The 25,798-nt window shown below is 35.0% G+C and overlaps 1 protein-coding gene across 5 annotated transcripts in view; it reads right to left on the bottom strand.

Annotated features, from left to right (window-relative positions):
• DCC (DCC netrin 1 receptor) overlaps window positions 1-25,798 on the bottom strand; it is a 1,226,567-nt gene that overhangs the window by 179,955 nt on the left and 1,020,814 nt on the right. For all 5 annotated transcript variants that reach the window (XM_017951762.3, XM_017951759.3, XM_017951760.3 and 2 more), the window contains exon 15: window positions 25,329-25,523. In XM_017951762.3, coding sequence (XP_017807251.1) covers window positions 25,329-25,523 — 195 coding nt within the window. The remainder of the gene's footprint in view (window positions 1-25,328; window positions 25,524-25,798) is intronic.

The following is a 25,798-nucleotide window of genomic DNA, read 5'->3' as shown; positions in this document are numbered from 1 at the left end:
AGTGGAAATAGTTGATGAAGGTTGTGATTTTTGAATTCTACAAGTCACTTTGCATTTTTTTACTATGGTGAATATAGTGCCAGAAACTCATAGTTTTCTCTCTGATCATACTTCATTTCTTTCCCATGAGAAAATCCATAAAAAATTTGCTGGTCCAATCAGAGAAATGCAAATCAAAACCACAATGAGATACCATCTCACACCAGGTAGAATGGCAATCATTAAAAAGTCAGGAAACAACAGGTGCTGGAGAGGATGTGGAGAAATAGGAACACTTTTACACTGTTGGTGGCATTGTAAACTAGTTCAACCATTATGGAAAACAGTATGGCGATTCCTCAAGGATCTAGAACTAGAAATACCATATGACCCAGCCATCCCATTACTGGGTATATACCCAAAGGATTATATATCATGCTGCTATAAAGACACATGCACACGGATGTTTATTGCGGCGCTATTCACAATAGCAAAGACTTGGAATCAACCCAAATGTCCATCAGTGACAGACTGGATTAAGAAAAGGTCACACATATACACCATGGAATACTATGCAGCCATAAAACAGGATGAGTTTGTGTCCTTTGTAGGGACATGGATGCAGTTGGAAACCATCATTCTCAGCAAACTATTGCAAGAACAGAAAACCAAACACCGCATGTTCTCACTCATAGGTGGGAATTGAACAATGAGATCACTTGGACTCAGGAAGGGGAACATCACACACCGGGGCCTATTATGGTGAGGGGGGAGGGGGGAGGGATGGCACTGGGAGTTATACCTGATGTAATTGACGAGTTGATGGGTGCTGACGAGTTGATGGGTGCAGCACAGCAACATGGCACAAGTATACATATGTAACAAACCTGCACATTGTGCACAGGTACCCTAGAACTTAAAGTACAATAACAGAAAAAAAAAAAAAAAAAAAGAAAGAAAGAAAACATAGACACCATCAGCCTTAAAAAAGAAAAATTTTGCTGGGCCAATGTTATGGTAGAATTAGACTACATTTCCTAGTTGACTTTGCAGCTATGTTTCCCTGAAAAAACACGGGCAATTCCTTGCGAATTATGAAAAAGAAAACAATAATAGAAATATTAAGTTCTTTTATATACTTTACCCATTTAATCTTTGTAACAACCTAAAGAAATCATATTTTCATCCCTAATTTGACAGTGTGGAAACTGAGGGCTGGAGATATTCTGTTATGTGTCAGTGTTCTCCCAGATAATAAAAAGAAGGACCAGATTCTAGGTTACAATTTTTATTCCAAGTGTAGTGTTCTTTCTATTCAACCATAATTGGCAATAGTGTTTTCCTCTTTGGCACTTGATATATGTTGATTGAATTGCTGATTTACAGCATTAAACTCCAAACACATTTATGCTCCAACAACTCTATCTAATTACCTTAATAGACTTATCCAAGTAAATCTATTTTGCTGTTATTATAATGTTAATGATCTTGAACATTTATTGTGATTTTTGCACCTCTGATATGTATCTCATGGATAGTAATATTCAAACCTTAGTCTGCTCACTGACTCAGTGAAGCCAGGCAAAACACTGAAGCCTCATACTTGGAGAGGAGGCAACTTGTTTTTAGAGAGACTAAATTCTTCTACTTAAAAGTTATGGTACAAGTCACTATTACTCAATTCAATATATTTGAAAAACCTAAAACAAATCATAAACATTCTGTCAGTACTATGGGAGACTCTGGAGAGCTGAGGTATGGAATTTATCTGAGAAGAAAACATATAGAAATGACAGTGGACAAAGAAGTCTGTGGCAGAATGTCAAAGCGATCATATGTGTGTGTAAATGTTTATGAAGGTGTGGAAGAGACAGGGCCATGGGAGAGAATGGAGAGTTAGAAAAGAACGCAGTTCCCACATGGGCACATTCACTGACCACTCTGTCCCTTGCATATCTTTATTCTTCTGAGTGTGACTATAAGAATATATTATCTTTTATCACAAACTTTCTAAAAGCTAGTTACAACTTTCATTTTTGGAAACTAGTTAATATTGTGCTTACTTTAATATTAAACTTCTATAATTTCAGAGAAAAGAAAATCTCTGAAGAATTTTCCAGATGCTAAATGCCAGAGAAGAAATGACAGACAAGAGAAAATTGCTATAGAATTTCAGCAGAATTGGCTCCGCTTGCTAGATATTTTTCAAAGTTGTATTTGACTTTCAAGAGATAGCACGTGAAAGGTACGTCACCTAATGCAACACAGCACAGTGGGTAAGGAATGCATTTGAGTCTGGCTGTTTTGAGTCCTGGTTCTGTCACTTAACTAGCTAAGGGATTTGGTACGAGTCCCTTAAACCTTCTTAGCCTCAGTTTAACTTGATGTAATTGGTGTTAATGCATTGTAAGATGGCGTCAATCACTCTCCTCTTAGGTATACTGTGAGGAGCAAATGAGACAGTGCATAGACAATACATAGAGTTGGCACAGAGTAAAGTTTCAACAAGTGTTATTCATTACCATTATTATGGGCCATGCAAGCCTTCCATTGTTCATAATGCATGTATTAAGTGTGTTTCCTAGGTGTAGATAATACAGCAGCATAAATAATAATATCTACTTCTTTTAGTGAACACTATTTGTAAGGGGGTAGGAGGGTCCTTTCTGGTTTTCTCCTCAATGTCTGATAATAAAATATAATTCACAGAAAACAAAAGTATAGTCTTCACTTTAAAAAGCAGTTTAAAATATTTATGATGACAGCCTATTCAGAAAAGAAGAAAAAAAATACCTTAAGCCAGATTTTGCTTCCTGAAGGTACAAGATACTTGCTTTAAAAATAACTTCATCCTCCACCCCACACTGACAAGATCTGTTTTCTCTTCCTACACTTTTTCCTGTGAAGGCCATGAGTGGCTGTTATGCTCCTTTGACAGATGGAGGAAAGCAAGACACAGAGTCTAAGTAACTTGACCAACGACAGAAAAGTCACATCAATGCATGCACTTGTGTTCTGGAACTTTAAAGCACTTCCAGCTGCCATTCAGACAAGTAAAAAAAGCACCAAAAGAAAAAGTGGACACATTAACTCTATTATTACCCAGAGTTGCAAACCTTTGTCACTCATTACCAAATATTCTTTAAATATATTTTATTTGATAAAATATTTATTCATGCTTTTTATTTCTGTTTGTGATTCGACAGAGGCACAAGTCCTACAGTTGTGATCAAAATAATCGTCCCCGAAGTTTTACTGCAAGTTCAAATAATAAAAGATGGTATGGCAATAATGTAAGAGACTTGAGAAAACAGAAAGTAACAGTTGAGAATTTAATTATTATTGTATCATTACTATCATGAGATAACATATTAGAAAAAGATAACAATAAGAAGAGGGCCAAATATAAAAGAAAATAATCACCTTTCTGCCCCAATTCTACAAGCTTTCCATAAGTACTGTTTTGTCCAATACTTTTATAGAATTCCCTAATATCTGCTCAGAAATGATTAATTGTTGTGCAAGCCTTGGGAACTAGATTACCATAAAGAAAAATTACCTACTTTTACTCTTGTGTTTAAAATTCCAGGCTCTACTTTTTTAAAATATATATATATAATTTATTTGCTGTAAATATGCTTTTCTCATAACAAGAAAAAAAAGTATGCAGTATTCATTGTATTCCATTCACATTTATTTTCTGCTTCTTTCTGGAAAGCAAAAGCCTTACCACATTACAAAAATGGTAGATAGGATGAATTCAAAACTGGTATTGTTTCTAATTTGCATCTGCTATACACTAACATAAAAGATGTGGTTGACTGGCCAGAAAACACAATTCTTTTGGATAGCTGAGGTAATATTTCCTTTGACTAAAAAGGTAAAACCATCTTATTCATCCAACTTCACTGCCAAGAATCTTCTAATGTGATCATTCCCTGTCACTCTAACGCTTTCTTTCTCCAATAGTGTTTTTTGTGTTAAATTATTTCTCAACTTTTCATTAAAAATATATCTGTTAGTTATGCTGCTTTATTAAGTAGGAAATGCTAGTTCAGAAATTAAAAAACAATGTTTAGGAGATTGGGGGGGAAAGTCCAACAACTAAGATTTTGTATTGATTTACTAGAGCTGCCATAACAAATACACAAACTTAAATAACAAAAATTGTTTTTTCACAGTTTTGAAGGCCAAACGTCCAAAACTGAGGTGTCAGCAGGGCCGCACAGTCCCTGAAGACTCTATGAGAGCATCCTTTCTTGCCTTTTCTGGATCCTGGTAGCTATCAGCATTCCTTGTGACTGTATCACTCCCATCTCTGTGTCTGTGTTCACATGACCTTCTCCTCTCGTCTCTCTCTACCATGTGCCTCTTATAAGGACACATCATGATTAACATGGGCCCACCTGATTAACAAGGATGATCTCATCTAGAGGTCCTTAACTTATTGATACTTGCAAAGATCCCTTTTCCAACTAAGGTCTCATTCACAGGTTCTGGAGGTTTGAACATGCACATATCGTCTTAGAGGCTCCCCTTAAAACCAGTACAACTTTTAAAGAAGTATCTCAGAAATCAAAAATTTCTAAAATGTCACTTCTCTCCTAATTATGAAGGAGGCTATGTTGACTTTCCCCTAAATGCTTGTAGAAGAAAATGATCCCTTATGTCATAACACTATGACTTTTCAGTAATACTCTATGCTACCAGCACAAATATTTAACCTGTCCTAATGAAAGACATGACATAATGACATATAAGGGTGTAAAGGCCTGCTTTACTGTAGTTCTGTTTGTACTTCTTATTATTACAAGTTAATATACAATGGAGCATTAGACATACAAGTTGCTATTTTTTAAACGATTTATAACATGCAATTTCTGGACTGTATGGCCAGTTTTTTGTTTTTTTGTTTTTTTCTCATTTCAATGAGACAGTAAATGCCTAGTTTAGGGAAAGGTCATTCCTATTGAATGAATAAAATTTGAGACAACATATAATACTTCCAAGTATGATTAAAAGACATTTCTAAGAATTGGGCTATATATAAACACTGACCTCTCCCAAATGATTACACTAACTAAATAAAATATGTAAATAACTCATATAATGAATAATCTATTTGATTAACCGATATGTTTCAGAAGAAACATTGCTAGAAGTAATCAACTCTATTCTATTGCTGTCTTTAACTTACCAAATATATCTCTACCAGTCACAATGACTAGTATATATAAGATATATACTATCTTATTTTCCACATTTGTCTAACAAAGTACTGCTAAAACACACACACAAAACCTAATAAACAGAAAATTCCTATAGAAACTATCTTATAAAATGATTTGCCACTTTTTTAAGGTTAATTTCTTTAAATTATGAACTATATAAATATTAATTGTATATAAATATTAACTATCTGACACAAATCTTGCTCTTCTCCCAGCACCTTAAAAACAATTAAATGCCTGGACATGACTAGTCCTAAGAAGGGAACAGGATTCATGTAATTCTGAACCACACAGATAAAAGAAACTATGTTATGCAGAAGAAGATGGGATACAAGGTCTCGATGATGGATAAGTCAGGGGTCACTGAAATGGGTACCAAGTCAGGGCTCTCCAAAGTAAGAGCATAACAAATTTGGCTCTGGATGTCATTATAAAAATAGAAGGGACTTCTCCTTGAGGAATTCTGGATTTAAAGAAAGAGACCAAGAGGTAGGGCGTAATTTCCCAGGGCTAACTAGGATTAATTAAATAATAACAGATTAATCATCTTTCCTTTTCATGGCTCATTCTTTAGAGCAGATACTGTGAAGTGGGGAAGATATATTTAACAATAATTATTCACATTTTTCAGAAAATGAGTAATTAATATCTCCTATTAATAAATTGCATCTTAGAAAGGCTTAGTCTATTCAAATACAACTACAGTGTAATTGCGGCTTCTCTTTTAACTCTGGATTCTTGTTTTAACAGCAGTTTTAAAAGTGGAGAATTTTTTTTTTCTCATAAAAATAGATATGTGAAAAATGAGAAGAGAAGGCTAAAACAAAACAAAACAAAAGGATAAGTAAGAAAGAAAATAAAGGCTAGCTGACAGGTAAGTCTTACTAACTAGCTTAATGACTTGCAGACAAGTCCCCAGTATTTGTGATTCAGTTAATACTGCAGCAAAATGGCTGTTAAATATACAGCATGAACTCTTGAAATAATTTGGTAAGAGGAAAATACAAGAATATCACAGGTTACAATTTTTGAACCTCCAAAACCTGCACTCAAGTTATCTGTCTATTTATAACTCCTGCAACTCCCTTATATAAACTTGCATTCATGGTTCAATTAGTTTGTTCACTGAACCGTGAGTCTCTTTTGCTTTTCCTTGACTCTGCAGTCTTATATACAGTATACAACATATCGTCCCATGAGGATGAATACCACCTTATCTTTAAGTCAAAAATTCTCCAGCCAACATTTCTACCAAAACTCTTCTAACAACCTCATACCAAAGTAAACTTTCAAACTACTAATGCAATCACTGGTCTTAGAGAAACAATGTGACCACATTCATTCTTTCCATGAAATAATCTTTTTTTTTTTTTTTTTTTTTTTTTTTTGAGACGAAGTCTCGCTCTGTCGCCCAGGCTGGAGTGCAGTGGCCGGATCTCAGCTCACTGCAAGCTCCGCCTCCCGGGTTCACGCCATTCTCCTGCCTCAGCCTCCCGAGTAGCTGGGACTACAGGCACCCGCCACCTCGCCCGGCTAGTTTTTTTGTATTTTTTAGTAGAGACGGGGTTTCACCGTGTTAGCCAGGATGGTCTCGATCTCCTGACCTCGTGATCCGCCCGTCTCGGCCTCCCAAAGTGCTGGGATTACAGGCTTGAGCCACCGCGCCCGGCCGAAATAATCTTATATTTATTATATTGGTGTTTCGTAGCCTAGAATATGTTAGATAATATGTCTTAAAGCTGGGTGTGGTGGCTCACGCCTTTAATCCCACCACTTTGGGAGGCTGAGGCGGGCAGATCACAAGGTCAGGAGTTCGAGACCAGCCTGGCCAACATGGTGAAAATCCCATTTTTACTAAAACTACAAAAAATTAGCCAAGCATGATGGCAGGCACCTGTAATCCCAGCTACTTGGGAGGCTGAGGCAAGAGAATCACTTGAGCCCAGGAGGCAGAGGTGGCAGTGAGCCGAGACCATGCCTGGGCAACAGAGTGAGACTCCATCACAAAAAAAAAAAAAAAAAAAAAAAAAGAGAGAGAGAGAGAGAGAATATGTCTTATATTTCTTAGTATTCCCCACTTTCCTCAGTATGGTTTCTTATGCTTAAAGTGACTCGATAAGTCATTTTATAAAATAATTTTGGTAAGAAATAATAAATTATCTGGTCTTTTAGCACACCATCTATCACAAGAATTTTTTTCTAAGTAAGCAACTGCCTGCAATATGGAAAATTTACCCATTTAGTGTTTTGATTAATGTCAACTAAATGGTCAAGAAAATCTGAAAATAAAATTATAACTCAGATAACAATTCATTATATTATATTGAATTCATCTACATTTATAAAATAAAAGCACTGAAACACAGTAAACTGAATTTCAAAGCACTTATGAAAGGCTAAAAAATCAAGATACATTTTCCTTTGGATTCATTAGATTCTATATTCTACTCACATTTAGAACATAGTAACTGGACAAACTACTGGCACAGAGAAATAATAACATAAATAAGAAACATTTATAATCAAATTAGAGATAAAACTACATTTTAGAGCACACACATTAAAACTCTAGGAATAAAATTATATTCTCAGAAATTACTGATGTTAGCTTAAGAATAAGCAGGAATTATCTGTGTGAATGTTGAAATTATAAAATAATATCAAGGGAAAAGAATTTCCTTCTAGAATGGCTTATACAGTATACAATGTATGAATTTTCAACAATCTATTCTGATCCTGCAGTCTGAAACGCAGCTGAAGTCCATGTTCACTATTGCTGCACTGTACATAAATGCTCTGAGTAAGATATTTTGGGAAAAAGCAGGGAGTAAATCTACCCTCCTTTCTAATTTCATTTACCATTAAATGACTTCTTTCAATGAGGTCTTTGTGATCAGGCTTTCTAAATTTTAGGTCAAACATCATTCTACATAATTCTTCTTAAACTCTGCTTCAAAAAATACAAAGCAGAATTTTGTTAACCAATACCTACAATGTACTTTGTTTCAAAATAATAAATGTTCTCTACATGGTGCTTATTCATTTTTTATTCATGTATGTCAACTATTCTTGAGGCTGCTAAAGTGCATTGATTTTTCCAATTTTAAATGTTTGCATGTCATAAACTTAAAACTTCTATATTCCATGCATGAATGGATTTTTTGATGGGTGGGATGCTGAAGTTAACATTGTAATTTACCTTGAATTCACTGAACTTAGAATGCACTCTGGGAGTTATAAAGGTTCATTTCTCCGCAGGATAAAAGACCTATTTCTAAAAGCACTCAAGTTAAATTTACTCTCTAAAAATACAATATGACAGTTAGGATTCATTCTTGATGAGACTTGCAGCAGAAATCAGGAAATAGATATAATGCAGTTTGGCATTTTTGGTACTCTTAAAAAGCTAAAAGTTTTGGCATACTGAAATCATAAAATGATTGTTTAATCACTTATTAAAGAGCTCCAACTTCTGGTCAAAATGGATTAATAGGGAGTGGATGTATCCCTCTTGCCTGGAAAAACTTTAAAAAGTCCAAAATATGTAAAACAATAATTTTCAGACATTGGTTATGAGGAAGATCAGTTCAGCTACCTCTAAGAGAAGAAAAATAAAGTGAGTACTTTGATTTCATTATCTCATTATATGGAAAGTTTCCAGGTTGCAGAAGAGAAAAGAACAACTCAGAAGAAGCCCAGTCCAGCAGTCTCCCTAAATTGAAGACACAAAGTTGAAAGTCTGATGTGACTTAAAATAGCTAGAGTTTGTTGGGGGAAGAATACCATAGAGAATAGAATTTCTCAGGAGAGCTCTGAAGATCTACAGAGATTTTCTCCCTCTTAAGTCATCATGTGAGTACTTATCAGTGCATGTGTATGAGGATACTTCCCAAGGCTGAGGACAAAACCATGCAATAGTAACAGAGTTACGAATCTTTGGTGCTCAGTGGGGACTTCATTGGCCAGATGGACAACCATGTAACTCACAGAAATTTGGGTAGAGTACTCAGATGGTATTGTCTCAGTAGTGGCACAAATTATCCCCAGTGCTCCAGTAACATCTAATAGATTAAAAGCAAACCTAAAAGAGGTTAATGCTTTTCAAAGTAACGTAACTGTATCTTAGAACAAAATGCAAGAATATTTTAAAAACACAAACATCTCTAGCACCCAACAAAATAAAAACATAAAAACCGGGAAACACAACTCATAATGAAGAAAAATAATAATAAATAGAAACAGACCTGGAAATGAGACAGATAAAATAATTCATAGACATGGACAATGAAAGTGTTATTATGACTGTATTATACATATCCAAGAAGGTAGAGGAGAGACTGAGTGGTACTGAGTTATGTGCAGTAGCTCACACTGCAAATCCTAGCGCTTTGGGAAGCGAAGTTAGAAGAATTGCTTGAGCCCAGGAATTTGAGGCTGAGTCATGATCACATCACTGCACTCCAGCCTGGGTGACAGAGTGAGACCCTGTCTCAAAAAAAAAAAAAAAAAAAAAAATAAGTGAATAAAACAAAATAAAGTATCTGTTTAATTGGAGTTCTGAGTTGAGAGCGGTGATATTGGGAGAAAGAAAAACTATGTAAAGAAATAATAACTGAAAACTTCTAAATTTGATGAAGTATCTCAACAATTCTCAATCAGAAGAAACATAATGAAAACTATACCAATATATCAAAATAAAATTGTATAAAATCCATGACAAGGAAATAATTCTTCAAAGCAGAGAGAAATAAAAACCATATTATGTGCAGTGGTGCAAAAATAAGAACGAATGCAGTAGTTTTGTTGGAAACAAGGCAATATATGAAATAATGGTGGAACATCCTTAAAAATACTGAAAGAAAACAATTTGTCAGCCTAGAATTCTATGCCCAGTGAAAATAATTTTTAATGGCAAAATGAAAACTTTTTCACACATACAAAGATGGAAAATTAATCACCAGAACAATGATGTTACAAGAAATATTTAATATTAAAGAAGTCCTTCAAGATGTAAGAAAAATGATACCAGTTAAATATCTAAAATAATACAGAGGACAGAAGAACACCAAAACTGCTGTGTAGTTAGACAACACATTATTTTTTTAACCTTTAAAGGATATTTGTTTATTTATCTATTTTTGTCTTAGTTCAGGTTTTAATGAAATAGCTTTAGCATTTTCTTGTTGAATATAATGTTGGTGGGTTTTACAGTTTTTAAATCATATTTAAAAAATTAGAATTGGCTCCTTATATTTTATCAAATACCTGCTTTTTTTTTTTTTTTTTTTTTTTTTTTTTTTTTTTTTTTTTTTTTTTTTTCCCTCAAGTAGAGTTTCGCTGTTGTTGCCCATGCTGGAGTGCAATGGCATGATCTCGGCTTATTGCAACCTCTGCCTCTGGGTTCAAGTGATTCTCCTACCTCAGCCTCCCGAGTAGCTGGGATTACAGGCATGCATCACCATGCCTGGCTAATTTAGTATTTTTGGTAGAGACAGGATTTCTCCATGTTGGTCAGGCCAGTCTCTAACTCACATATTATTTTCTCCACTCTAAATAAACCTCTTCCAAACCACCCCACTTTAAATGAAATATCAACCATGTGTTATTAAGTGGTATAGTATTTACTGGAGGTCAATAGTGGTAAGGTCAAGATATATAATATAAATTTTAAAGCAACCACTGAGGAAGCAAAACAGTTAGAGCTAATGAGCCCAGAAAGAGTGTAAGATGAATGATTAAAAATATTAAATAAAAACTGCAGAAACTTAGAAAACAATTCACACACACACACACACACGTATACAAAGAAGGGACAACAGATGCAATACATACAAAATGAATAGCAGGATGGCAGTTATAAACTAAACCAGATCTATATTCACATTAAATGTAAATGGTCTAAACACTTTGATTAAATGTCAGAGATTGACAGATTGGATATAAAGAAAACTCCAAGTGTATGCTGCCAACAAAAAACCCACTTTAATTATAAAACACACATAGTTTTAGAGTAAAATAATGGATATATGTACCCATTATAGCATGATATGTATAATGTTGCATGATATGTATAATGATAACCAAAGTAAAAAAATGTATAGTCTGGATTGGATGCACCAATATCAAAATAGATTTCAGAATAAACAATAGTATTACCAGCGAAAAGGGATAGCTCATAAATGATAAAGTATTCATCCACAAGACATAACAATCCTAAATAATTATGCACCTGATAAGAGATCTTCAAAACACATAGAACCAAAACCAATAGAATTAAAAGGAAAAACACACAAATCAATTGCTTAATAGAGGAAAATGCCCAGATACAGCATTTGCTTTTCTGTCTCTTTCCTCCAAGTCAGCTATGAATACAGCTCACAGAATAAATAATAAATACCGCTGTGATTAAACTCTGGGACTTGTACTGAAGCTATCAGTTGTATTGAATCAGAAACTTTAGGCTGTGTCCTATGTAGCTGGATTATATTATTTTGTTAGTGAATTGAAGATATTTTGCTTTTCCATATAGAAAGTGGGGTTTTCCTGCAATAGTGTGCTCTCTCTGTAAGTTCTGATCAGATTTGGATTTGATACCAGGCCTCCTTTCTTTATACTAATGAGTCAAGTCTTTACTGTTTATTACAATATTTAGCTGTTAGTGTTAATGTAACATTTAACTTTTAAAAAATTTAACAAAATGGCTTTGGCTTTTCTTATTTACTTAGTTATTTCTCTGTCTTACATAATTTGTAAAATTGGGATAATACCTAACATAGTGGGGAGGATGAAGAAATAGATTTGTTATTTCTAAAGTGCTTAGAAGAAACACACCAAGTAGCTGTCTGTAAATGGACTGACATGAGGAATTAAGAACGAGATCTAAGCTATTCTGACTCAGATAAAACATTTTCTTGAAAAGTAGAGACAATGAAGAAAATTATTTTTATTGTTTGAATGCTTGAATTTAATGTTGGTAGAATGAATGACCCACATAATACTTTGCCAGTTTGTTTTGCAAATAACAACTCTGATTATAAAATACAAAATAAAATGTGAAAGTGTTATCTTAACAAAAGGAAAATGATGAAGACAGTTCTATTTGGAGATTTCTAATGAAATATATATATATATAATATATATTTGTACTCAATGAGAACATCTTTTCTTCTCCTGTTCAATGCTAGTATACAATAGTAGTATCTTTTGTAACCGAGTTTTTCAAATAGCCTTAGAAAATTCACCAGGTATTTCCAGGTGCGTTGGCTCAAGCCTGTAATCCCAGCACTTTGGGAGGCCGAGACGGGCGGATCACGAGGTCAGGAGATCGAGACCATCCTGGCTAACCCGGTGAAACCCCGTCTCTACTAAAAAATACAAAAAATTAGCCGGGCGAGGTGGCAGGCGCCTGTAGTCCCAACTGCTCGGGAGGCTGAGGTAGGAGAATCACTTGAACCCGGAGGCAGAGGTTGCAATAAGCCGAGATCACACCATTGCACTCCAGCATGGGCAACAACAGTGAAACTCTACTTGAGGAAAAAAAAAATTAAAAAATAAAAATAAAATAAAATTCACCAGGTATAAAACAATGCCTGTGCTTTGGACGTCAGAACCTCAGTGTAGAAAGCGAGAAAACAGTTACAAATAGAATAGTATGTATTATTAATGAATCACCCTGTGGCTGTCCTTAAAGACTTCTTGAAAATAGCTATAGGTTTAGAAGACACTAGACACAGAAAAAATCATAAAAGATAAAATCCAGTCTTCCTGATATATTCTGAGTAATGATCTCATGGAGTGACCTTTTCTTATCCCCTCTCACTCCTCTCTGGGCAAGTAGTATTCACGTTGAATGAATCTAATTCTGTCAGTCAAGATTTTCTAATCAGAATTATATTATAGTTAAAACTAGGAATTTCTGCTTTTGCCTTTCACATCAAGCTGAATATCACTGTGTTGTTTAGATTTTTAAATTCATACTAATTAATTTCAGTAAATTAATATGTTTTAAGTAATTGTATGCATTTGATTAGTTATATGAGTCTTAAAATTTGCCTCCTCAACTATTTTTTAAAATGTATTTGATACTGTCCACTTTTAGGTGAAGAAGATAAACTAGAATACTAAAAGCTTTAATGTTTATAAAAAACACAAATAAAAGCCCACGGAACTACATTATTCATATTGCTGAACTACTGATGTATAAACTAAGAAGAATAATGCCTTATTTACATATGCTTAACTTTTTAAACTTTTTGAATAAACTACAAATGTCTTTACCTTTATTGTGTAAGTTGACTCTATATAAAAACTTGTAAGATGTATAACTATCATGTTGAACAGATGGGAAAATTGAGGCACAGAAAGTCCTGCAATGTGGGAATGAAAAGGCTACTGTGGGCCGGGCGCGGTGGCTCAAGCCTGCAATCCCAGCACTTTGGGAGGCCGAGGCGGGCGGATCACGAGGTCAGGAGATCGAGACCATCCTGGCTAACACGGTGAAACCCCGTCTCTACTAAAAAATACAAAAAAACTAGCCGGGCGAGGTGGCGGGTGCCTGTAGTCCCAGCTACTCGGGAGGCTGAGGCAGGAGAATGGCGTAAACCCGGGAGGCGGAGCTTGCAGTGAGCTGAGATCCGGCCACTGCACTCCAGCCTGGGCGACAGAGCGAGACTTCGTCCCAAAAAAAAAAAAAAAGAAAAGGCTACTGTGACACATATGGTCAATAATCCATTGTTAGAGACAGAACTCAAACCTTCATTTGAAACCACTGGACTATCAACAAATTTAATAACAAATAGAAAGCTCATTTTCTTATATACATATTTTTTACTAAACAGTACTAATTAATTTTTTCCAATCAGTGTTACAAAAGAATTTTTGGTACTATTTAGAACTGGATAACGAGTTTATTCAAAAAAGTTGAATATTTTTAATTAGCCAAAATTTTCTTATTATTGCAATGATCACAATATAAAGTTTGACATTTATAGCTCTTAAATTACCAACTTTCCAACTTCTAGTGACTTTTTTCAAAATCTGTTAACCCTCTGATACCATGATATAGGGACTAAAAGCATCTTTTGTTTTCTATTTTTACTGAGCTATTATAAAGCCAGAGTTCAAATCACTTTTCTAGTATTAAACATTACAGAAAGGAGAAAAATATGGATCTACACTCAGATTAAGAGTTCCATTTAATTCCATATTTATTTACTTTTTTGTATGCTTAGCCTATGTTTTTAAATTGCTAGTCTACTAAGACAATGTCCTCTAATAAGCATCATTGAAAGGATAAGAATAAAAGGAAATTATAATGACTATTCATGGATATAACCTAAGTATCTTTATGTACTCTAATGGTTAAAACATTTCAGGAGTAATAGATATAAAACCCTAGAAGTTTTAATTGTATAGTCTTCCTTTCTAGGGCAATGCTAAATTCTAAGAACTTAGTTCCCTATACGTCTTTGTTAATCCACATCAATGGTGGTGAATGAGTTCTATTCATTTTCATTAAGATGTGATAGTTTTACACGGGCTAATTAGAATTGGAAGAACATAAATCCTCACAGGAATGTTTGCCATGTTTGTTTGATATCAGTTGGAAAAACATGACTATATCTGTATATTTGTACATAATCAGGTTTGTTCTCTGATTCTCATGAATTGTAAATGTATTTGATGTTACTTTTTATCTTTTCCATTGTTTAAGAAGTTGAACACTATACTTTATAAAATGATTATTTAAATGCCTAAGCCAAATTCAGTTTTTTAAAATTACTAGTCAGAAGTTCAACTTTAGTGAGAAGATTCCTCTAGCATTTTATTTTTGCAACAGATATGGTTTGGCTGTGTCCCCACCCAAATCTCACCTTGACTTGTAACTCCCACAATTCCCACATGTTGTGGGAGGAACCTGGTGGGCAGTGATTGAATTATGGGGGCAGGTCTTTCCTGCAGTGTTCTCGTGATAGTGAATGAGTGTCATGAGATTTGATGGTTTTGAAAAAGGGAGTTTCTATGCACAAGCTCTCTTTTGGCCTGCTGTCAGCCATGTAAGTTGTGATTTGCTCTTCCTTGCCTTCAGCTATGATTGTGAGGTTTCCCCAGCCACACGGAACTGTAAGTCCAATTAAACCCCTTTCTTTTGTAAATTGCCCAGTCTTGGGTATATCTTATAAGCAGTGTGAAAATAGACTAATACAGCAAATTGGTACCGAGAGTTGGGGTTGCTGAAAAGATACCTGAAAATGTGGAAGTAACTTTGGAACTGGGTAACACGCAGAGGTTGGAACAGTGTGGAGGGCTCAGAAGAAAATGTGGAAATGTTTGGAACTTCCTAGAGACTTGTTGAATGGCTTTGCCCAAAAGGCTGATAGCAATATGAACAATAAAATCCAGGCTGAGTTGGTCTCAGATGGAAATGAGGAACTTGTTGGGAACTGGAGCAAAGGTGACTCTTGTTATGTTTTGGCAAAGAGATTGGTGGCATTCTGCCCCGGCCCTAGAAACTTGTGGAACTTTGAACTTGAGGGAGATGATTTGGGGTATATAGCAGAATAAATTTCTCAGGAGCAAAGCATTTAAGAGGTGACTTGGGTGCTATTAAAGACATTCAGTTTTATAAGGGAACCAGAGCATAAAAGTTTGCAAAATTTGCAGCCAGATAATGTGATAGCAAAGAAAATCCCATTTTCTGAAGAGAAATTCAAACCAGTTGCAGAAAGTTGCAGAAGTAACCAGGAGCCAAATGTTAATCACCAAGACAATGGAGAAAATGTCTCCAGGGCATGTCAGAGGTCTTCAGTGCAGTCCCTCACAGGCCTGGATGCCTAAGAGGAAAAAGTGGTTCTGTGGGCTGGGCCCAGGGTCCCTGTGTTGTGTGCAGCCTAGGGACTTGGTGCCCTGTGTTCCAGCTGCTCCAGCCATGGCTAAAAGGTGCTAATGTAGAGATTGGGCCATGGCTTCAGAGGGTGTAAGCCTCCAGCCTTGGTAGCTTCCATGTGGTGTTGAGCCTGCCAGTGAACAGAAGTCAAGAATGGGGGTTTGGGAACCTCCACCTAGATTTCAGAGGATGTATGAAAATGTCTGGATGTCCAGGCAGAAATTTCTTGGAGGGGAGGGGCTCTGATGGAGAACCTCTGCTAGGGCAGTATGGAAGGAAAACATGGGGTTGGAGCCACCATACAGAGTACCTAATGGGGCACTGCCTAGTGGAGCTATCAGAAGAGGGCCACTGTCTTCCAGACCCCAGAATGGTAGATTCACTGACAGCTTGTACCATGTGTTCAGAAAAGCCACAGACACTCAATGCCAGCCCATAAAAGCAGCCAGGAGGGGGGCTGTACCCTGCAAAACAACAGGAGAGAAGCTGCCCAAGACAATGGGAGCCAATCTCTTGCATCAGTGTGACCTGGATGTGAGACATGGAGTCAAAAGAGATCATTTTGGAGCTTTAAGATTTGACTGTCCCTCTGGACTTTGGACTTGCATGGGGCCTATAGCCCCTTTGTTTTGGCCAATTTCTCCCATTTGGAATGGCTGTATTTACCCGACGTCTGTCTCTGCATTTTATCTAGGAAATAATTAACTTGGTTTTGACTTTACAGGCTCATAGGCAAAAGGGACTTGCCTTGTGTCAGATGAGACATTGGACTGTGGGCTTTTGAGTTAATGCTGAAATAATACTTTGGGGGACTGTTGGGAAGGCATGCTTGGTTTTGAAATGTGAGGATATATGATTTAGGAGGGGCCAAGGGCAGAATGATATGGTTTAGCTGTTTCTCCACCCAAATATCATCTTGAATTGTAACTCCCACAGTTTCCACATGTTGTAGGAGGAATCCAGTGGGAGGTGGTTGAATTATGGGAGCAGATCTTTCCTGCACTGTTCTTGTGATAGTAAATGAGTCTCATGAGATCTCATGGTTTATAAAGGGGAGTTTCTCCGCATAAGCTCTCTTTTTGCCTGTTGCCCTCTATGTAAGATGTGACTTGCTCCTCCTTGCCTTCCACCATAATTGTGATGCTTCCCCAGTCACATGGAACTGTAAGTCCAATTAAACCTCTGTCTTTTGTAAATTGCACATTCTCAAGTATGTCTTTATTAGCAGCATGAAAACAGAATAATATAGCAACTAAATTATATATTTCAGAGTCATTTTTAGTTCCTCTAATACATGTTGTTAGTAAATAAGTGCTATAGTGCCAAATGTAATTCAGATGTTTAATACACTGCCCAGGAAGTCATCTTATTTTTATCAAGAATGTTCACAATAACAGCTGTCCAAAAATATTTAAAATGGGACTGCGAGGTTCCAATTATTCTCTGATTATGTAAACTCCTTTTAGCTTATCCATCCCACTGATAATAGCCGCAAGTTCTAAACAAGATACAAAACAATCTCCGCCAAAACCAGAATCCCAACAATATGAGGTCTGAGTATTTTACAAAACTAGGCGGATTTGGAATTAAGATCTTGGTGAAGCGACTAACATTGGAATTAGTTTTCTTTCGCTCCAAGAAAACTTTGCAGCATGGAAAGCACCTCAGTACCGTCAGCTGGCACTCCAGTAGAAACCCTCTCCACTTTCTGCCAGAAGAATCACTGAAAGACATTGCAGGGGATGAGGGAAACAGTTACAAAAAGTATACAGAAAAGAGTTCTGGAGACAGAGATGTCCTGATTCTGAGTAAAAATTTGCATAAATCTCCGTCTAACCACTAAGCAGAGCAAAGGCTTAGGAAACTTAACCAAGATTTTAATTGCTGCCTAGAGAAAGCAAAATCGATCTTACAATCTGAATCTAACTATTGATTGCCTTCTAAAACCAATATATCAAAAATATTTCAAGGATTGTAATAAAATCCAGATTCTACAACTTAACATTGACAATGCCCGACATATAGTCTAAAATTATACAACATACCAAAAAAACTGGTAAATGTAGTCCATTTTCTTTTTTTTTTTTTTTTTTTTTTTTTTTTTTGAGACGGAGTCTGGCTCTGTCGCCCAGGCTGGAGTGCAGTGGACGGATCTCAGCTCACTGCAAGCTCCGCCTCCCGGGTTCACGCCATTCTCCTGCCTCAGCCTCCCGAGTAGCTGGGACTACAGGCGCCCGCCGCCTCGCCCGGCTAGTTTTTTGTATTTTTTAGTAGAGACGGGGTTTCACCGTGTTAGCCAGGATGGTCTCGATCTCCTGACCTCGTGATCCGCCCGTCTCGGCCTCCCAAAGTGCTGGGATTACAGGCTTGAGCCACCGCGCCCGGCAATGTAGTCCATTTTCAAGTGAAAAAGCAAATAGATGCCCAACCCAAATGGTGCAGTGTTAAAATTATCAGAGAAACATGCTAAAGTAACTTTTGTAAGTACACTCTCAGAGGTAGTTTGTACTTGCAAGGAATATAGAAAATCTCAACAGAGTAGTAGAAAATGTAGAAAAAAATGGAGGTTTTAAAATTAAAAAGAGGACAATGTTTTAAAATATAATGACCTTTACCATATAACCCTAACAATGAAATGGAGGTAATGAAGGAATTTATCAGTAAGCATGATAATAGATAAAGCATTCAATATCAAGAAAAGAGTAAAAAGGTTAAAAAACAAAAGAAAACATCACAGTTCTGAGAATGTGTAAGATAAAATTCAAATGTCTAAAATACATATGATTACAGTGTCAGAAGGAATGTGGTGAATAGTGGGGAAAAATATTTGAAGACAAAATGACCAAAATTGGTGAAAACATAAATTTATAGATTTAATAAGCATGAAACACAGAGGCAAGATATAGTAAAAAATGACTATGCCTCTATATAAGATAATCTAGCTGCTGGAAATCAATTATTTCAAAGAAGTCTTAAAAGCACCCAGCAAAAAATAAAAAAGTTTATATTACTACAGGGAAACAACATTTTGAATGTTATGTTGACACAAGCCTGTTTTCCCAGCTACTCAGGAGGCTGAGGTGGGAGGATTACTTGAGCCTGGGAGGTCAAGGCTGCAGTGAACCATGAGAGCTCCACAGTACTCCAACCTGGCCAACAGAACATGATCTCATCTCAGGAAAAAAATAATAATAATAATAATAAAACTTAAAACAAAAAAAATCAAATAATCCAAAAAAAGTCAGGAAAGGGAAAACAGGGACACAAAAAAGCAATCTGATAAACGGAAAACAAAAATAAAATTCAACCATATGTATAATTACATTAAGTTGCAATGGTCTGAAACGCTAATGTTTTTGCATCAAAAACCATAGAGTCAAGTATACAGAGAAACAACACCTTTAAAGAACTGGAGAAAAGAAAAAAAAGTCTGTCAATGTGGAATTATATATCCAGTGAAAATATTCTTCAGGAAAAAAAAAAACTAGAATGAAGACATTTTTAGATAAAGCAAAATGAAGAAAAGTTGCCACCTGACTGAACTACAAAGAAACGGTAAAGGAAGATTTTCAGTCTAAAGGGAAATAATACTGGATAAGAACTTCATCTTCAGATACAAATGAAAAGCATAAGAAATGTTATATATCTGGCTAAATAGAAAACATCATAGTTTCCCCTTAAAAAAAATCCATGACTGCATAATACAATAAATATATAAGACTATCCAGTGGGATTTTCAATGCATGCACATGTAATACATATGACCATTACAACACAATTAATAGCCCATATGATAAAGAGACCTGTGCAGTTGCAGGTTTCTATATTTTATATGATATGCTACGATGTTAGCCTAAATAAAGTGGGAAAGATTAAATACATAGACGGTATCTCCTAGAGCAATCACTAAGAGCAAGAATCAGTAAATTACAGTTGAGCGGACACTATTTTTGTATAGCCCACGAGTTAAGAATGGTTTTTATATATTTAAATAGTTGCTAAAATTAAAAAAGACAGAATATTATAACATGTATAAGTTTATAATATATACATAAATTATATAAAATTATAGGTTTCTGGGTCCACAAATAAAGTTTTATTAGGACACAGCTATGTTTATTTATGTATGTATTGTCTTTGGCTCCTTTCATGCTATAATAGCTGAGTTGAGGAGTGGTGATAGAGACTATTACATATCTGTGAAGCCTAAAGTGTTTAGTCTCTGGTCCATTATAGAAAAAGTCAGCTGATCCCTTATAAGACATATTTCTTTTCTTTCCTTTTTTTTTTTTTTTTTTTCCGACACAGAGTCTTGCTCTATCACCCAGGCTGGAGTGCAAAGGGGTGATCTTGGCTCACTGCAACCTCACTGCAATATGCAATATGACCTTACTGCAATATGCAATATCAGACATATTGCTAAATGCTACTAATAACTCAAATTTAGGCTAGGTGTGGTGGCTCACACCTGCAATCCCAGCACTTTGGGAGGCCGAGGCAGATGGATCATGAGATCAGGAATTCAAGACCAGCCTGGACAACAGTGTGAAATCCCGTCTCTACTAAAAATACAAAAGTTAGCTAGGCACGATGGCACACACTTGTAATCCCAGCCACTTGGGAAACTGAGGCAGGAGAATTGCTTGAACCTGGGAGGCAGAGGGAGCAGTGAGCCAAGATCACTCCACTGCACTCCAGCCTGGCCAACAGAGTGAGATTCTGGCTCAAAAAAACAAAACAAAACAAAAAACAAAACAAAAAAAAGAAAGGAAGAAAAGAAAACCAATAATAACTAGATAACTAGGAAAATCCCAAAATTTGAAAATTAAGTACCACCTTACTAAATAACTTAGGGAGAATAATAAATCACAGGAAAATTAGGAAATGTTTTGAACTAAATAGTAATAAAAATACAACATATCAAAATTTGTGGAATGCACATAAAATGATACCTAGAGGAACAACAATGGATGCATACATTATAAGGTTCATATGTCAATAAATTAGAAATAGAAGACGAGATCTAAAATAAGTATCAGGAGGGAAGCAGTCAAGATAACAACAGAAATGAAAGAAATAAAACAGAGATAATAGAAAAGTTAGTAATGTCAAAGGCTCTTTTTTGAAAAGATCAACAAAATTAGTAAACCCCTGTCTAGACATCACAAAAAAAGAGAGGAACCAGAAAAGACCAATATCAGAAATGAAAAAACAATTAATAACCATAGATAACAGATAAAGAGAACATTATGAATAACTCTATGTCGACAAAAGACAAAATGAAATGTATGGATTTTATTAAAAATTTAACTTACCAAAATCAATACAAGAGAGTACGTAAATCAGGCCTCTATCTGTTTAAAAAATTAAATCTATTATCAAAGCCTTCCTATAAAAAAAACTCAGGTCCAGATGATTTCATTAGTAAAATCTATAAAATACTTAAAAAATAAATAAAATCCATTTTTACACAAATTTTCTGTAATAGAAGGGGAGTAAATATAGTCCAGCTCATTTTATGAGCCAATCTAATGGGAGTAAGAGAGAAACAGGATATAGACACTATAGGAAAAGAAAATTGTAGACCAATATAACCTACTGAATATAGGCACACACACACAAAAAATCCTTAATATGCATTAACAAATCAAACAACATAAGAAAAGGATAATACATGATGGCCACACAGGATACATACAGGAAATTCAAGGTTGGTTACCCTTAAAAAATAAATCAATGTAATTCACTGTATTTTTAAAAAAGAAAACAAACAATTTCAAAAGATAGAAATTTGTCTAATAAAATTCAATGAATATTCATGACCAGAATTTCTAGAAAACTAGAAAGAGTATAACATTTCCTCAATCTCACAAAAGACTTAGATAAAGAGCCCAGAGGTAATAATCTATTTCATGGTAAAGACTAAATTTTTTTATCTTAAGATCAGGCACAAGGGAAAGATACCTGCTTTCAGCACTTTTATTCAGTATTTTACTACAGATCCTAACCACTGAAGTAAGGCAACAGAAAGACATAAAAGAGACAGAGATAAGAAACTAAATATAAAACTTTCTCTTTGCATAGATATGTTTGATTAAATGGAAAATTTTACATAATCTAAAACACTAATGGAATATATAGGTAAATTTAATAGATATTAGGATACAAGGTTAGCATTAAAAAATCTCTTGTATTCTATACATTTATAAACACAACAATACATCTATATATTATATAATCCATCTATAAATCTACTATAGTAAAAATTGATTTAAAATAAATTTTAACAGTTCTATTTAAAATAATCCAAATATATGTATATATAATATACATATGTACATATATTTAGAAATATTCAAATATATGTGTATAATTTAAATAGTCCTAAATATATGTACATATATTCAAATATATATTTCCAAATATATATATACACACGTTTTTTGGGGGTATTTCTAATATATGTATATTCCTACATATACATACGATTTAGGAATAAGTTTAACGTAAACATTGAAGACCTTTACACTTGAAACTATAAAGTATTACTGAGATAAATTAGAGAAAAGATTATAAAAATAAACAAATATTATACCTCAATAATGCTCTTTTAAAAACACCAAAAAGTACACTTTTAACGTACACAGTGTACTGTATATAAATAATACGTGAATAAAGATGTAAAGACAGATAACTTGATAGATAAATAGATCAATTGGTAGGTAGATAGTGAGTTTTTTAAAAACTGGTTTGGTTTCAAATTAATTTTGCTAAGAAGTATTAAATTCAGATCTTGTGTGTCTATATCATATATCAAGTCTGGCACTAGGGCTATTGAACTAAAAGGAGTAAAATGTCAATAGACTAATTATAAATATTTAATAGTATAAATATTGATTAATGAAGCTCTATGCCTATAGTAGGCAAGTTGTTTGTTTGCTTTTAATTAGGCAATATTAGATATTACTCAAGATGTTCTTCTATTTCCAGTCCTGAAGCTGATCACAGTGTCTGGTGTCTAAACTGCAAATAAAATGCTGTTTAGAAGTCTTGCTTTCTCATGAAATAGATGAAGGGGTTTATTGGTCAATTATACAACAAATCACTTTTTTATAGTTTAATATACAACCATGATACTTGAAGTTATGACTGACCCTATGCTTAAATGAATTAAACTTACTTTAATTCACTTTTAGTTGTATACCTGTCATACAGTCCTTAAAACATAAAATTTCCTTTTCTTTATTATGTATATGTAATGACTAGACAACTTTGCCTTTCAAAAACTTTAAAAATTAAACAAAGTTATAAATACCTTCTCAAAAAGTTACTACGGAAACTGATGTGTCAATTTTAATGCTCACTAGAATAAATAAAACAATTGGTGATGTATTTGCAGCGTGAACGTAGACTTGAATAAATCCTTATCTTTATAAAGATTAGAGCTTAAGGTATGTCTCTCACACACACTTTGGCTAAATAGTGAAAACACATGTTAGAAAAATGGCAGTTCATGGTAACCATGCGGATGTTTAATGAACAACATGCTAATTATTGTATTTCATATTAAGACACGAGACTATGTTAAAAGAGTATCAACTGGTAGAACTTACATACCTATCTATGTGTGTGTGTAATTACTGTTTCTAGGTAAGTTGTAGAGTGCAAATTCATAATTATTACTGAGACAGGTTCATATCCCATTTTACCTTTAACAATTTTCCTAGCTCTTTAGAATAGATTTTCCAGAGGCTTTTTCTGTTTTTCTTGTTAAGCATTTGGGGAGATTTGCCAATGTTAATCTCCCAAACACCTAAACTTGACTAAATTTGGAGACTTTTGGAATGTTTTCTTGGTAACAAAGATAATCATTATCTAAAGGATAGGGTCAACAATGCAGTTTCCCTCCTGACTTGCTCTGAGTCCTGACTTCCCTCCTGACCTCCCTCCTTCTGTCTGGTGAGTGGCATCAAGATGAACTGTCAAAGATGGTGGATGCTGAATAATGGATAAGTAGGAGTCCTCTGACATAGGTTTGACAGCCATAAAGATGAGTTTTGTGATTGCCTTTACATTCAAACTCAGGAACTGATGGAAAGAATATTATTTCTAAATGCCAAGCTAACCAAAATTATGGAGATTTTCAGTAGGTGTTTCTCTTATTAGTGTTTGAAGCAATTATAGAGAGAATGGGTCAGTGTAATTTTCCTCCTTTACTGAGAAAATCTTTTCTTGCTACTGCATTTTAGTTATTCAAATTCAAATCAGGCTTCTCATCACAAATGTTCTGTTTGTGAGAGACATTGCAAATCCCCCCACCCCCTACACCTTGCCTGCCCAATCAAGCTGCATTTCCAGTGGGGTCATATAATATGGTATGAAATCAACAGGTAGAATCAACTTACATTTTGCTTTATGAAAATTATTTAACTTACTGGCATCCTGATACATCATATTTACTTTATTTCTCTGTGTTAATAATATAACTTCCTACAGCACTATGGGAAATCAGATCTAAAATGAATATGAACACTTTTACACACATTAGACCTCTCTCAATGAACAAGTTTTCAATGAATTCAGAATATCACAACTGAAGCATTGTATTCAGTAAAAAATGAGGTTGAGTTGAGCACAATAAGAAAACCTAGATCGGTAGAGGCAGGGAAACATGCAGGATGGAGTTTGATGATTCTGATGTATTGTCATGACTAAAAATTCCTTCTTTCATCTTCTTTTGCAGTCATAATGACATAGTCTTTAACATTCATATTTGTGAATGTTAAGGGAAAAGAAGGCGCTATGACTAGATAATTCAAGGTTAAAGAAAAATTAACAGAACATTTTCCCAGTGAGAACAAAGATGAAAAATGTGTTGACTTTCTTTTTACAGAAATTATTAGGATCAGAAGTTTCCATTGACCACTGGAAAAAGAAAAATGGCCCAATGTACTTTTTGTATCCTATAACCCATAAGCAAGGGCACACACCAGAGCAACTCTCATTACAGATCTCTCTTGATCTAATTCCTGAAATTCCAAATTCGAAGAAGAAATGTGTATGTGTGCGTCTGTGTGTGTGTGTGTGTGTGTGTTGATAGAGAGCTGCTTTCAGAGTTAACACATGCTGTAAGTTGAAACCACAATCCCATGGAACAGTTTTCCAAGAAATAAAATTATTTAAAATAAATCATTAATTCCCCTTAATAGAATAAACAAATCGCAGATACTCACCTAACCTCTCAATGGAATAATATCGCTGCTTGCTGTCCACACGCACTGTCTCAGCGTAAGGGCTCCCAACGCCATAGCCGATAATATAACCTCGCACCACGATGTTTGGGTTCAAGGGAGGAGTCCAACTCATGATGATGCAGTTGGTCTGGGGCCTCACATGGAGAGAGCTTGGTTGATCAGGAACTTGAGATTCTAGCATTCAAAAAGAGGCATCATCAGCATGTCTCATGACAGAAAATGTAGCATGGCAGAACACCATTTAAGCAAGACAAATAATGCATCACCTATTGCCCAAGTCACTCTTTATTTCAGCATGTGATACATTTTCTACGTTGGATTTCACTGTCACAAAATTTCTTAAGCACACAAGAATACCAAGTTCTTTCCATGGGCATGGTAGGTAGCATCAATGCATCTTTATTCAAAGAGTGTCTTATTTGGGCTTTTTTCTTTTTACATGTTTCTTC

Source organism: Papio anubis, chromosome 19 (assembly GCF_008728515.1).
Source record: "Papio anubis isolate 15944 chromosome 19, Panubis1.0, whole genome shotgun sequence".
NCBI classification, from domain to species: domain Eukaryota; kingdom Metazoa; phylum Chordata; class Mammalia; order Primates; family Cercopithecidae; genus Papio; species Papio anubis.
The sequence above is the reverse complement of the archived record's forward strand: the minus strand, read 5'-3'. Positions and strand labels throughout refer to the sequence as shown.